At 54.0% G+C, this 13966-nt stretch overlaps 4 protein-coding genes across 4 annotated transcripts; 2 read left to right on the plus strand and 2 right to left on the minus strand.

Annotated features, from left to right (window-relative positions):
• Positions 1-162: 162 nt before the first annotated feature.
• On the minus strand, positions 163-4267 carry J4E79_003725 (uncharacterized protein; the record flags this gene model as incomplete). Its single annotated transcript, XM_049352617.1, has 4 exons — positions 163-1217; positions 1998-2425; positions 2609-4110; positions 4163-4267. 4 exons carry the CDS (start codon positions 4265-4267, stop codon positions 163-165), a joined length of 3090 nt encoding a protein of 1029 aa, XP_049212996.1.
• A 1010-nt stretch (positions 4268-5277) lies between these two features.
• Positions 5278-7514, plus strand: J4E79_003726 (uncharacterized protein; the record flags this gene model as incomplete). Its single annotated transcript, XM_049352618.1, has 4 exons — positions 5278-5296; positions 5451-5814; positions 5864-6995; positions 7041-7514. 4 exons carry the CDS (start codon positions 5278-5280, stop codon positions 7512-7514), a joined length of 1989 nt encoding a protein of 662 aa, XP_049212997.1.
• A 2240-nt stretch (positions 7515-9754) lies between these two features.
• Positions 9755-11649, plus strand: J4E79_003727 (uncharacterized protein; the record flags this gene model as incomplete). Its single annotated transcript, XM_049352619.1, has 3 exons — positions 9755-9836; positions 9888-10117; positions 10171-11649. 3 exons carry the CDS (start codon positions 9755-9757, stop codon positions 11647-11649), a joined length of 1791 nt encoding a protein of 596 aa, XP_049212998.1.
• Positions 11650-12396: 747 nt separating this feature from the next.
• On the minus strand, positions 12397-13846 carry J4E79_003728 (uncharacterized protein; the record flags this gene model as incomplete). The annotated part of the gene is made up of 2 exons (XM_049352620.1): positions 12397-13526; positions 13582-13846. The coding sequence occupies 2 exons, from the start codon at positions 13844-13846 to the stop codon at positions 12397-12399; spliced, it is 1395 nt and encodes a 464-aa protein (XP_049212999.1).
• Positions 13847-13966: the final 120 nt, after the last annotated feature.

The raw sequence follows: 13966 nt of genomic DNA on the forward strand, positions 1-13966 counted from the left end.
GTTTTGACTGGTAGAAGTGGGCGTCAAACGGACTGTTCAAGACTTAAAGTAATCGATGCTAAATGCAGTGTACCCAATGTATATCTACTCTAGAACCTCTATGAACCGGTCTCCGGCCAAGTAACAATACCCAACCTTCCTCCCCCAGTTCCACACCCTCCATCACCGCCACACCGCCCCTCCCCTCACACTTTCCATCCTCCGTTTCGCCTCTCCAAACCTCCTCCTCGCCTCCTCAAACACTCTCTGCGCCTCAATCACCTCCATCCTCCTCACGTTAAACTCATGCGTCGCTCTCTGCGCTGCCTGGACACGAGGATCTATTCTCGGCGCTGGATACGTATCGCGCATGTATGATTCGAAGAGAGTGCCGTTTGCATTATCGTTTCCATTCTCGTTCCCGTTGCCGTTCCCACTGTCATAGCTATTAAGGAGATCTGGTTGTGAGGGCTGGTACGTGTTCTGTCGCACCGGACAAGGCGTATCCGGATCTCCGCCAAACTCCCGGGCTAGGCTATTGAACAGGGGCGTGAAGGAAGAGAACGGCGGGACGATACCAGGGGATGTAGCTGTAGGCGTGGGTATCTCAGCAATGACAATCGGAGGGGGACGGGAGCGGCGCTGGGTCTGTGGTGTGGTAGTTGTAGAAGGAAGTGTTGCTGTTATCGTAGCTTGTGAATCCGGGGGCGTGGGTATATCATCGAAGTTGATGCAGATTGGCGTGCTGGGCTCGTTGTTGTCTTCGGAGATGACGCAAAGTTCATCTTTCAGTCGTTTCGCTAATCTTTGTGCGTCTTCGTCTTCTTCATCCTCAGTAACGGTATTCATCTCCTGTCTAATAGAGTACTTCCTCTTCCTTGTTTCGTCTTCTTTGATTGGAACGGGGCCTTGCATTTCGCGTCCTCGGCTCATTCTCCGCAAACTCTCGCATGCTTTTTTCACATCGCTGATTTCTAGAATAGCGAAGATCTTTTGGGACTTGCCACTGTATGAGCCTTCGCGAATGCGCGCTTGGAAGTAGGTGTTTAGGAGGTTGTGCGCTCGGTCTCGTTGGCCGATTGTTAGGGTGGAGAGTTCGTGGATGGCTTGGATAATCGGGGCTGGGAGGCAGTTGATTGGGACGCCGGCGAGGAGAGAGGCGGGGAGGATGGGCTCTTCGGGGGTCGCGGGGTGGATGAACCAGTTTTGTTGGATGGCTTGGATGTGGTTTATGATGTCTATATGGCATCCTGCACTGGTGGGATTTGATGTGTTCGACATGTTTGTCATTCCCATATTGTTTATCGTATGTTGGGCTCTTTGGTTGATGGAAGGTATTGGGATGCAGGCGCAGTCTTCAGGGTTCTGACACAATGTCACGATCATAGGATGTGCCTCGACGCTGGTTGATAGCTAGAAGTGCTACAACAAAGAGTTGGTGGCTACAAAGGTCACGGGGTGAGTCCCGGCTTTGTCCGTGATCAAGTCCGAAAACTCGTATCTAGTGGCGCTTTGTCCAGCGGCTCCAGAACAGTGTCGGAGACCGCACTTGACGTAGCGGAGGCTGTTCGAGAGGCAAAAATCCTAGTATAGAAGCTGTGAGGCGTGTTTCAGGTTGAAGTCGAAACACCATTGGTGAATAGAGTCGTATCTCGGAGCACTGGTGCGGTCGGCATAGACGGGGGAAGAACCTACATCCGAGTAGGAGCCTAGAGTAGAGTATATGACGACTTAGCATAAAGAATACGCAGCAGTAGATGAGACCCAGACACATCAAGATAAACTCGTTGTCTTCCCATTACCTATACTTCATGACGACTTCCAAACGTCAAACTCTCCAACGTAGCCTCCCGCCTACCGATTTCCCCTAAGTATATCACCAATCTGACTAAACGGATTCCTCAAACCCCGCGCACCGCCCACCCTCCCAGCCTTGGTACTCATTGTCTTCGGAGGATCGTGTTTATAGCCACAAGTAGTATTCGTGCATCCGGCTGGCGAGGTCTTTTGCCACCTACAGAGAGTCTCTGACTGGAGCGGCTTTGCCTGTTTTTCGTCCCTGCGCGATCCAGATGCATTGATGATGTCCTCTAGGGATTGTTCGATGCGAATGGTAGAAGGCTGATGTTGAGGTTGATGTGGCATGGGTTGATCGTTCTTTGTTATCCTGTCGGCGAGTGAACGGTTTCCTCGGGGGCCCGTTGGTGGGAGATGGTAACCAAATGGCGTTTGGTTATCAAAAGAGGTGGGCTGGTCACCCCTTGTTACCCGATCAGCAAGTGTCGGTTTGCGCACTGCTGGCGCTGGTGGTGGAGCGTGGCCGAACGGATTCTTGCTGTTGCTAGTTTGGAAGCCAAAAGTCTGATCTTGCTGCTTGGGTTGCAAGGTAGATCGCCCATTTTTCTTCATCTGCCCACCGAAAGGATTTGAATCACCCGGCAGGTGACTTGAAAAAGGATTCGTTTGGGAAAAGTTGCTGGATCGTGGTGCAGGGACAGGATCGATGACCATTTGGTCAGCCCGTGAAAACTGTTTTGACTGGCCTTTTGATGCCGCTTCCGTGAGGAAGAAAGGATCGTGACTGTGTTTACATCTCCCACCAAATTTGCAACTACCGCTCAAAAAGAACTTGCATGCGATGTGGGGTAGCTTGCAACTCCTGCCTAATGTGCAGGTACCGTTCTTGTATGCTGGGCAAGCCGCCTTGAAGTTGCCGTCGTCGGCTGATATTCCGAAGGGATGTGAGGGAGCGCCATTGGTGATTCGAGCATTGAAGGGGGTTGACTGGCCCACACCGCGTGTAATTATCGTGGAAGGATCGAACGGACCAAAGCTAGGGTGTTGCTGCGAGCTATCAACCCGTCGAGCGTCCGTCATTTGGACGTCGTCGTCTTTCGGCGTAGGATGATGTGAAACTTGGCCGAATGAACCGAGCTGCCCATACGACCCACCATTTATAGAGCTTCCGAAGGAAGTGCCTAGAGAGCTCTTTGGCTGGTAGAAGCTACTGTTGGCAGTCTGATTGCTACTGAAAGAAGAGTTCATTGAAGTGCCAATCTGTCCTGCAGTAACTGGAAGTGACAATGTCGTAGTGGCATCGGACTTAGTTTGGGCTGCCTGCTTAGCAGACAGGTTGCTTAGGTCGGTTTTGAGCTTGTTGATCTCAGTTGTTTGTTGCGCAATCTGATCCTGGTACGATTTATCGCGTTGAGCCGTTGCTGCAGCTTCTGCGACCTTCTTCACACTCTCTTGAGCGCGTTCTTTTGCGGCGGTCATCCCGAGCGACTTGATCTGTTGCTTCAGTTGATCTCGCTCTGCTTGAACTCGCTGGACTTCGTCAAGTCGTTCCTTCTCTTGTTGGTGGGCCTGTTCCTCTTTCTGCAGACGCAGGGCTTCGGCCTTTTGCGCTCGGTATTCTGCCATCTGCTGTGCGTTGGGGCCGATGCTGGTCTTTGCAATCTTGTCCTCGGTTGCTTTCCGCAACGTCTCCAGTGTCTCGTCGATTGAACCAGTCGGAAAGTTGAAACTCGCAGGTGGTGGGCTGAGCCAGCCTTCCATGTCTTCAATGTTGGTGACCAGATCAACGAGGAGGTGGTGCGGTCGTGAGTACTTTATCAGGTCGCGGAGAGCTCGAAGCCGGTACCTTGGCAGTGGTGTGTAAGGCATGACGTTACGCCACTGCTCTCCTTTGGCGAGAACATAGTGTAGGCCGTTGAGACACTCGCGTACTTCGACGATGGATTGTTCGTTGACCTTGAAGCCATTTTCCATGACTCTGTCGATGACCATCATGTCATTTCGCACAGTCTCGTAGTGCTTCGCAAAGTCCTTCACAAGCGCGCCCTTCTTTTCGTTCTTTTGAGGGACGAGAGTTGTCAGACGAGGGATGACATGACGAGCGGCGGCATTCCGCTTCATGGTTCCTTTCAACGCGGCGTGGCTGAACAACTCGACAAGATCCTCTCGCCAGTCGTTCGCAACGTCAGCAGTATACTGCATATAGCCGGCGATGTGCAAGCGCGCCTTATACGCGCTGAAGCACATCTCAGCCATGTACTTGGCGTTGTACTCCTTTTCGTTTGGGCGACTCCGCTTTGAACGCGCTGCGATGGGAGTCGCATTGGGTTCAGCCTAAACGTCTACGTTAGTCTAGAAGGAAAGGATCTGAGGATGAGTGGCTCACCGATTCTGACTGGCTGTTCGCAGTATCCCGCTTCCTCTTTCCACCAGCCAGAGGAACTGCGTATGTTGGGTAGCCTGGGCTGTTGGCGGCCGAGGAGTGAGCCATTGCGCTTGGCGATATCTCGATGGAGTTGCTGGCGTTGTCTTGTGGCTAGTAGGCGTGTTATCAAACGAAAGTAGGACTTGGAAAACGAAGACTATCAAGCAGATGTCGAATCGAGAGTTGTGTAACTAAGCAGGAGCTGAGTACGTGCTATTGTACACGCCACTAAGCCCGAATCGGGAATCGCGTGAGTATTACGAATAGATTGTGGTAGTGAAGGGGAAGAACGACAGCTATGGGTCCGTGCGAAGTGAATGTGTGTTGGACAAAGACGTGGCTTGAAAGACCAGCACAAGGGCAACTAAGAGTTGATGGTGAATGAGAGGCGTCACGATGGTATGGATTTCTCCGGCTCTGCGTGTACAATCGACGGCTCAGCTAGGGTCATCACGGGTGAAGGATAAGAATCCAGTGATGATCGGGCTATCGTCTAGTCTTCAGTGCTGAGATCCAGGAAGAGAATCTGGGAAAGTGACCTGAGTTGTAAAACATGATCGATATAGGGACATAGAGGACTGGACTTTGAAATAGGAGACGCTGGAGGAAAACAAGATAGGATGGCTGTTTTAATAGCAAACCGCAAATGGAGTTGAACTGGTGAGAACCTCGTCCAGACAGCAGGCCTGATTCACGAATGCTGCATCGCATGATGGCTGTGACAATGTTGTCGCGGCTACTTCACATGGGTTGATGTCGAGGATCGTTCCTTCCTGGGGGTATCCCATGCCGAGTGTCTGCTTGACCAAGGCCAGACATACTTGGAGCCAGGGTGCAAAGAGGTAGCGACGAGAAAACAGACACTGTGAAATGACCATAGGTGAATTGTGTGAAGAAGGAAAAAGAAAATACGAACAAGGTTCAGGTGTTGCTGGCTCGGCGATGGCCGCCCTAGCGCAAAGGTTGGGCAGGCACGGGATGCGGAGAGCAGATCGCGACGGGGAAGAGCGACCGAGGCAGGGTCGTCCCTCACCCGTCGATGTTTGGCCTCTCCAACATTGGAAGGCATCGCGACCATGCGCAATCCCGTGGCGTGTGTGTCCTGCAGGTCCGCGAAACAGAAGTGCATCCACGAAGACCGGCCGCCGTGCGACAGGTGCAAGCAGTGCGGGCGCGCCGATCGGTGCGAGTTCCCAGGTGCGTCGAAGCTCCTGCCGTCCCCTATAGTGCGCGTGTTGACAGTCGATAGCGCCAGGAACCAGCGCGATACACCGCAAGCCCAAGCGACCACGGCCCTCTGAAGATGCAGGAGACGCTGGAGACACGCCGACACCAGCCAACTCGAGTACGACGGTTGTAGCGCCCCGTCAGGGCCGCCATGACGCACATCTGCCGACCGGCACCCAGCCGGCACAGCACGCGTCGCCGAATGCGGCATCCGCGCTGCTCGACGGCCTCGATCCCTTTGAGCTGCTGACGGACGAGGTCAAGAACAGCTACCTCAGATGCAGCTACAAGTGGAGCTTCCACCACACGCCGACGCTGCTGCGCCGGATCCGCGACCGCACCCTCGAGCCATGGATGGCCTGGGCGATCCTGGCACTGGCCATCAGGTATGCGAGCACCCACACCGCAGGCAGTCGCACTGCTAACATGACGTAGATTCGTCAAGGAGCCGCCCTCGCCCTTCCGGTCGCAGACTGAGGCCAGCAATGCCTATGCCGCCCACGCCCGCCAGATCCTGCAGCAGGACCTCGAGACGCCCTCGATAAGCCGCGTCCAAGCCCTGTTGATGCTGACGGGCCACGACTGGGGCGCCGGCAATGGAAGGCGGGCGTGGATATACCTGGGCATGGCGATTCGGCTCGTCGAAGTCATGGACCTGACGCGCGAGACGGGCATACCGCGAAACCGCGTGCCGACGCGCGAGGAGTTCATCGAGGCTGAAGTGCGCCGACGCACTGCCTGGACCTGCTTCCTCATGGACTCGCTGCTCAGTGGCGGCAAGGGGCGCAAGCGATCGTTGACCCATGCCGACATGAAGATTCAGCTGCCCTGCGAGCGCGAGGACTTCGTCTTCGGGGAGCCTGTATGCACACCCCAGCTAGACAACACACAGCGCATGCCGCCAGTGGCCCTGCCAGTAGGAGAGATTGGCATCATCGGATATAGTATGCGCGCTGCCAACATCTGGGGCAAGGTCGCGCGCTGGGCGTGCTCTGAAGACCTCAAGAGCGAACTGCCATGGGCCTCCTCGTCTCAGTTCCAGCAGCTGATATACGAACTCGAAGGCTGGAAGGCCTCGCTCCCGCAGCGCCTGCAGTACGACCTCTTCACCCTCCACAGCCACAATGCGGTCGAGCAAGGCCAAGCGTATTGCTACATGCACTGCATACACTTCATGAGCTACATGTTCCTGCATCGCGCCTACCTGCCCGTCCTTGGACCGCAACAGAACGGGGCGAACCCCGAAGAGACGCCCAACTCCTACGACGAACACCGTGACATGTGGAAGAAGTGGGAGAAGACTTCACGCAAGGAGCTGTTCAAAGACTCCGTCATGGTCCTAGACATGCTCGAGGAGATGCGCACTTTCGGCGTGTACTTCCTGAGAGGCCTAGTGCCATGGATCGGCTTCACCATCTACACTGCGGTCGGCGCAATGCTGTACAGCTTCAACTTCCCGAGTGGTGATGACGATCCTCGCTGGCGGGAGAAGGCGCGCAAGAGCGTCATCCAAGGCTGCAACTTCTTGAAGGAGATGAAGACGCAATGGCCCATGGCCGAAACTTGGGTGAGTAACTCACAACGTTGAAATCACGCACACTGACAGTACCAGTATGATACCATCAGGCGCATGCAAGCGTACTACCGCTCGATACTTGGCCAGGACGGCCCGGCATCACCCGAAGAACGACGAGCCTTGCGACATGCCATGATCGACTACGGCGCGTTGCAGCCCTCGCCTGTACAAAAGCCAGCTGATGCTCGAGACATCGCTTCCAGCAGGTCCCCTTCACAACAGCACAACGATCAGCGCAAACCCATGATTGCCAACCTTACCAACCCACCCGTTAGAAGCCCCTTACCCGCTACAAGCCCCATGCCTGCCGCGCCCACGCCCAACAGCTACTCATCAAACTTCTCGTGGAACACGCCTCCAGCGGTGCCCCCGTTGGAAGCCGACGAAACCTTTAACCTCGACTCGTTCGAATCATTCGCCCTAACGAATGAAGAGTTAGAGGCTATGATGATCAATGCGACACAGGAATTCTGGGCTAGCTTCCCGGGCGAAGTGGGCGTGGGATATTAGGAAAATGTGGTTCGGATTGCTACGATCTGGCGTTAATGGAAGGGACAAAACGGGCGGTCTCGTATGTTAGATGTAATAGTAGTAATTTATTTTCCAAGCAAGCGTCGTCGGCAGCTTCGTCTAATGTATACTTCGAGTGTGCATCCACGGTACATCGCCCTCTCGTCTTCCACCACCTCGCAACTGCAAAGATCGCCACTTTACATTCAAACCCACCCAAAAGCTTAAAACAAAAGCTTGCCACCCATCACAGATGCCCACAAGACGGGTACCTGAATCCTCCCTCGTTTCGTCACACAGATGCCGTAGGTGCAGGGCGAAGCCGGATAAGTCGGCACACAGGCGGCTTGTTTTGTGGAATGATGGGCACACACCGAACTGGGGTGGAGCGCGATCCACAAGCTTAAGTTGACTACCTCTGGCAACTTCCTGACGCGTTCTTTTGCACTTCATCTCCTCTGTCGTTTTCCAACGATACTATCTTACGCCATGAATTGGATGTCGTTGCGGCAACCGGTGTCTTTCGGTCCTTCTCTGGTAAGGAAGAGGAGCTTGCCCATTTGGACTAGCGCGATTTGAATGAAAGAGAAGGGACAAGGGATTTCGACTTTTGACGCGTCACGCTTCCGACGCAATGTATTGGAGATCGCGACGCATTCACGCTCTCTTTGAGGGCCATCGATCTTAAGAAAAGAAGGCACCGATCTATCTGCATCTATTGGTTAGCTGTGGATGATGGCGACTGCAGCGGAATCAATATCGTCTCCGAAACCACCCGCGGCGGCCTGATCATCACGGAGGCATCGACAGGATCCCACACCAGCGGCGATATGATTTACATCGCCGCGCAACGCTGGGTACCGCTGCGTTATCTGATGTACACATCCCAAGAGACCGGACTTGCGTAGTCTGATGGCTGACATAGCCCCTCGGGATCATCTATGCAGATGGTGAGTCCATCATGGAGGTACTTCCTCATAGCGACTGGCGGGCCAAGAGTTCGCCTCTGTTGGTGAACGGATTCCAGCTTACGCATGATACCACCGAGCCGGACTCTAATTGAGTTGACCCGCAAGTCACAAACTGGTCCAACGCATGCCATACGAGGTCCCCTCTGTCCGGGTTGCACTTCAAGATCAAATATATCGGCTGACTTACACCCGAGATTACAGCTCGCTTTGAGACTTTGACACAGGACGTCGCCGACAACCTCAGCTACTCGCAGGTCACTAGCTTTGTACGGGTTCATCCACATTTTCATACATCAAAGCGCGACACCCTCCCGATGCTATTCAACGGCATTTGAATCATTTTTTGACACCATGTGTTGTGATACAGACTCACTGTTGGTCAGAACAGCAGCCTCGGCGTTCGCGAAGGATGTGCTCGAAAATCGCGCAGGAGCTACCTCCGCTAGACGATGTTCCGGAGATGGTAAACCTCACGATGTCAGTCGCGTAGCGTATGTGCGTTAATCTTCGGCTTGCACGCTGGAAACGCCAAGCAGAGTCTGTTGCAAATTCCTAGGCCTGTCCGTCAGCTTTCGGACACTGTTCTGGAAGGTGAATTAACGCATGAGCAAATAACATGCGTGGGAGGGGTGGTAGACCCAGGGCCGTGGGAGGGCCTGGTTCAGCTAGTAGATGGATGTCGACGTCTGGCGACCGTTGATGTCACCCACGTTTTGGCGTGCGATGATCCCATTGGCTGCCGATTCTACACGAGACCACTCCACGCCCGAACGCTACGAGCTTTGCCAAGATGCGGCCAAGAGACATGGCTGTCAAAGTTATCGGCTTGGTAGCTTCAATCAGAGGTTGCGTGCTGAAAACGCTAAGCTCCGCCATCATTCACCAGAGTTGCTTGACTGCGCTAGTGGGGAGATCTTAACGGCCTTGGCAAGAAATCCGCCATCCTGCTACGTCCTACCCAATCACAGCTTCATTTCGAGCACACGTTCTCTTTCCAAGTGCTCTCACGTTGCGGCCTCTGAGTGGTGGCTGCATAGTAGCTGGAGATGCAGGGCGTCGGATGTCACCCATCAGTCTGGAATCTATCGAAGGGATTGACGCCGTAAGCCAATGCGGGCCTTCTCCGCCGCAAAGAGCGACCTGAAGCGTCTCTTTCAATATATATACATGTCTCACAGAGGCCCCTCCCTTACTTTCGGCATCCCAGCTCCAACTTCAAACAGCCTTCTTTGTCATTGAGCGACTTGTACTGCCTTAGGATCAGTCATCATGGCGCGTCTTACACAGTACAACTATGTCTTCGCCATTGGCACTTTCTTTGCCATGCTCGATGCATACAACAACGGTGCCAGTACGGGAAAACTACTGTGACTTCATCATGCTCCAGACTAATACTGTACAGACGATGTTGCCAACGCATGGGCTACCTCCGTGTCTTCCCGCTCGGTCTCCTACCGTCAGGCCATGATTCTAGGTACCATCTTCGAGATGGTCGGTGCCATTACCGTTGGTGCTCGTACCGCTGAGACAATCAAGAACGGCATTATCCCTCCCAATGCTTTCAAGGACGATGCCGGTGTTCAGATGCTCGCATTCACTTGTGCTCTCGCTGGTGCCTCCATGTGGGTTATGGTAAGTGTCACTGTACTCATTGCATGTGGAACAGGCACTGACTCCGTTCACAGTGGTGCACCAAGCACTCCGCTCACGTCTCATCGTCTTACTCGCTCATCTCTTCCGTCGCTGGTGTTGGTGTCGCCGTTGCCGGTGCTGCCAACGTGCAATGGGGTTGGAACAAGGGCAAAGGTCTTGGTGCCATCTTCGCAGGTCTCGGAATGGCACCTGCTGCTTCTGCCTGCTTTGGTGCTATCATCTTCATGCTGATCAAGATGACCGTCCACGTTCGCAAGAACCCCATTCCATGGGCCATCTGGACTGCACCTTTCTTCTTCCTCGTTGCTGGAACCATTTGCACACTTTCCATCGTCTACAAGGGATCGCCCAACCTCGGTCTCAACAAGAAGCCCGCGTGGTATGTCGCAACCGTCACCATGTCTTGCGGTGTCGGTCTAGCGTTCCTGTCCTTCCTCTTCTTCGTCCCTTACCTACACGCCAAGGTTGTGAAGCGTGACCACACCGTCCGCTGGTACCACGTATTTCAAGGCCCTCTTCTCTTCAAGCGTCCCGCCCAGGATGGCGTCGAGGCTGCCGTTGTTCCCGACTATGCCGTCGTCCAAGAGGATGAAGAGATGAAGAAGCCCGAGCAGAACAACGACTCCGAAGAGGGCATCACCGTCCACGACCACGAGAAGATGGCCGTCTCCACCGACATCGCCGAGCACCAACAACCCAGCTACAAGGAACTCGTCGCTCAGGGCCAAGAGCGTTTCCACTCCAAGCTCCGCGCCAAGAAGGGACCTCTCGGCTGGGCCATGCGCTACCTCCACGAGAACAAGATCCAAACGGGCGAGATCTACGAAAAGAAGAACATGCTCATCACCCTGAAGCGTATCCCCGCCATGCTCGTCGTCGGCGCCCTCTACGGCGTAAACTACGATATCCACGCTGCGCAAACTGGTATCCACGGCACACCCGAAGGCCGCCGCATGGAGCGCGTCTACAGCCACGCAAAGAAGTACTCCAACGAAGTCGAGCACACCTACTCCTTCGTCCAAGTCCTCACCGCCTGCACCGCCTCCTTTGCTCACGGCGCCAACGACATCGGAAACGCCGTCGGCCCCTGGGCCGTCATCTACGGCGCGTGGAACACAGGAAAAGCCTCGCAGAGCAAAGCATCCGTACCTGTCTGGCAACTCGCTGTCCTCTCCGCTACCCTGTCTCTCGGTCTCGTTACTTACGGCTACAACATCATGAAGGTCATGGGTAACAAGATTACTTATCACTCGCCTAGCAGAGGTTGCAGCATGGAGATGGGTGCCGCGCTTACGGTGCTTATCTTCTCGCAGTACTCGCTTCCGGTTTCCACGTCCATGTGCATTACCGGTGCGACGGTTGGTGTGGGTCTTTGCAACGGTACGCTCAAGGCTGTCAATTGGCAGAGAGTGGGGCTTTTGGTGTTTTCGTGGATTATGACTATTCCCATTGCGGGAACTATTGGTGGTGTTTCTTGCGCTATTGTGCTTAACGCTCCTCACTTCGGTTGAGTGGTGGTTTCGGAGAGGTTGGGGGATGTAGAAGTGTTTGCGGTCGCTTCTTTTAGAAAGGATGGTGGAATAGCTCTTATACCTACTTGCGTTTTAGTAGCGACACCTTTGGGTGGTTAGCGTGCGAATCGTCTATTCATGCACATAATTCATCAACTCCCATCTTCCTGCCATGCCTACACTACCACTTGGAGAACTTGCTACAGCCATACAGACTTCTTGCCTCGCTTCTACTGCCTTTGATATTCTTGCGCAATCTGTTACATACGATCGTGCACTTTCGACAAAGCATTCTGACTACATGGGTGCAGTGGGTCGCATTTCTTTTTTCCCTACATGACCACGCCACGGCATCTAGTTAAGGTCAATGAAACAATATGGCTTTGGAAAGTATTGGAAAAGCTCACTTCGGGCCACTATAGGCAAAGACGGAAAATGAAGACGGGGGTTTGGTACTTTAAAGATCATGGTGCTAAGTACTTCCAGCCTTAACAATGGTGTTCCTACTTAAAGCAGATTCGAAAATCAGAAAACTTGGAAAAGAAAAATTGTTTACGCGGTATCTAACGGGCTGGGCGTCGTGCTGATGCTGGGGTACCGGGCTTAGTCCACCCGAACTGCCCTGCTCTTGGAATATAAGAAGAAGGAGTCGAGAAAGGAAACCATTTCGCTAGGCATCCGAAAGGTCCGAAACGTATCAAAATCTGCAACAACACCCACTATCTTCGAAGCAAGAGACATTCCAACCTACTGACCACGTCCGTTTCCTCGGCCACCTGGTCTACCACCGCGGCCTCCACGGATATTTCCATTACGACGCTGCCGTTCTGCATTGATGCGGTCAGCTTCGGCTCGACTCAGGGCGTAGCTTGTCTGATTGTAATTCCATGGTGGCTGTACTACTTGACCGGAGGGCTGCGCGGTGCCCCGACCCCGTCCTCGTCCAGAGGAGCGGCGGTTGGAAGAAGATCCTCGTCCACGTCCACGTCCACGTCCACGTCCACGTCCACGGGGAGCTGGTTGCGGTGATGCCGGTGTCGGGTCTTGGACTAAGTTCAAGTTGCGCAGCACGGCCGTGAGGGCCGACATATCGGGAGCTGGCGGGTCAGGAGACGTGGTGTCTGGGGAAGCTCCAAATGGGGAGTAGGAGCCCGAGGCCTGTGGAGGGTTCGACGAGCTAGGGGCGCTGGGAACGGGTGGGTTTAGGACACGGTCCAGGACATCTTGAGTGACATTGTTGAAAGCCTGAAGGACAACCCTCTGGCCTGCAAGTGTCGTGCCATTGAGCTGAGCAACAGCCTCGTCGCGGCCCTCAGCTGTTTGCATCAAGATGATAGCAGACAACATGCGATTTCCTCCGAGCTCAGCACGATCGATACCTTCGGGGCGAAACGGGTGGAGAAACGCCATGACTACATCGTTATCGAGCTCGGGCGGGATGTCGGTCATGAAGAGTACTCGGTTCCGCGTATCTTCTCGATTATCGAGATCAGGAGAAGGGACGCGATGCGGGGGCAAAACGTCACCCAGATTTTGAAGAACTCGTGGAATTAGCTCAGCGAGAGCTGAACGCTTCTTCTCCGCCTGAGCTTTGGCCTGAGCCTCTAGCTCTTTCTCCTTTCGAGCTTCCTCTTCACGCTCCCGCACGACCTTCTCGTGCTCTTCTTGCAATAATTGGCTCTCCTTTACTCTTGCTTCTCGTGCTTCTCGACGCCGCACGGCCTCTTCTTCGCGCCGACGTTCTTCGTCTTCGCGAGTGATCCCGAGAGCTGGGAAGTCCGAGTCGGTAAGCCCACGAGTACCGTAAGGCCGTCCGGGTAAGGCTGAGTCAGGGCTAGAAAGTCCAGGGCGAACGAAACCGTCGTGATTGTCGTTGACTGTGGAAAGGTTAGCAAATAGTCTGCGAAGGGCTTGTCAAAATCGAACACTTACCTATATAGTTGCCAGAAGGAGCAGCTTCCACGCGCACACGATTGCCACGGATGTAGTCACTCGCTATGTGTACAGGATGCATATGCCCGAACATGACATATACACTCGAATTCGCCCCTGTTCGTGGATGAGCTGCGCGAACCTGATCGAGGATCATATGCTGTTGGAAGAAATCGCGGATGTCGTCTTCAGTCGCGGTGCGTGGAACATTGTCTACACGCCAGACTCGGTTACCGGCAGGTCGACTGTATCTAAACTCAACCATTTTGACAGAATATAGCTGGAGCTTCAAGTCTTTTGGAGATTATTAATAAGAGGGCGGGGTATAGAGAAGGAGGGAAGAATGGGTCGAGATTATATACGTAGCGGGCAGGAAGAGAAGGAA

The sequence above is a fragment of the Alternaria viburni genome (genome assembly GCF_023758015.1).
Source record: "Alternaria viburni strain BMP 2772 chromosome Unknown scaffold_6, whole genome shotgun sequence".
Lineage (NCBI taxonomy): Eukaryota > Fungi > Ascomycota > Dothideomycetes > Pleosporales > Pleosporaceae > Alternaria > Alternaria viburni.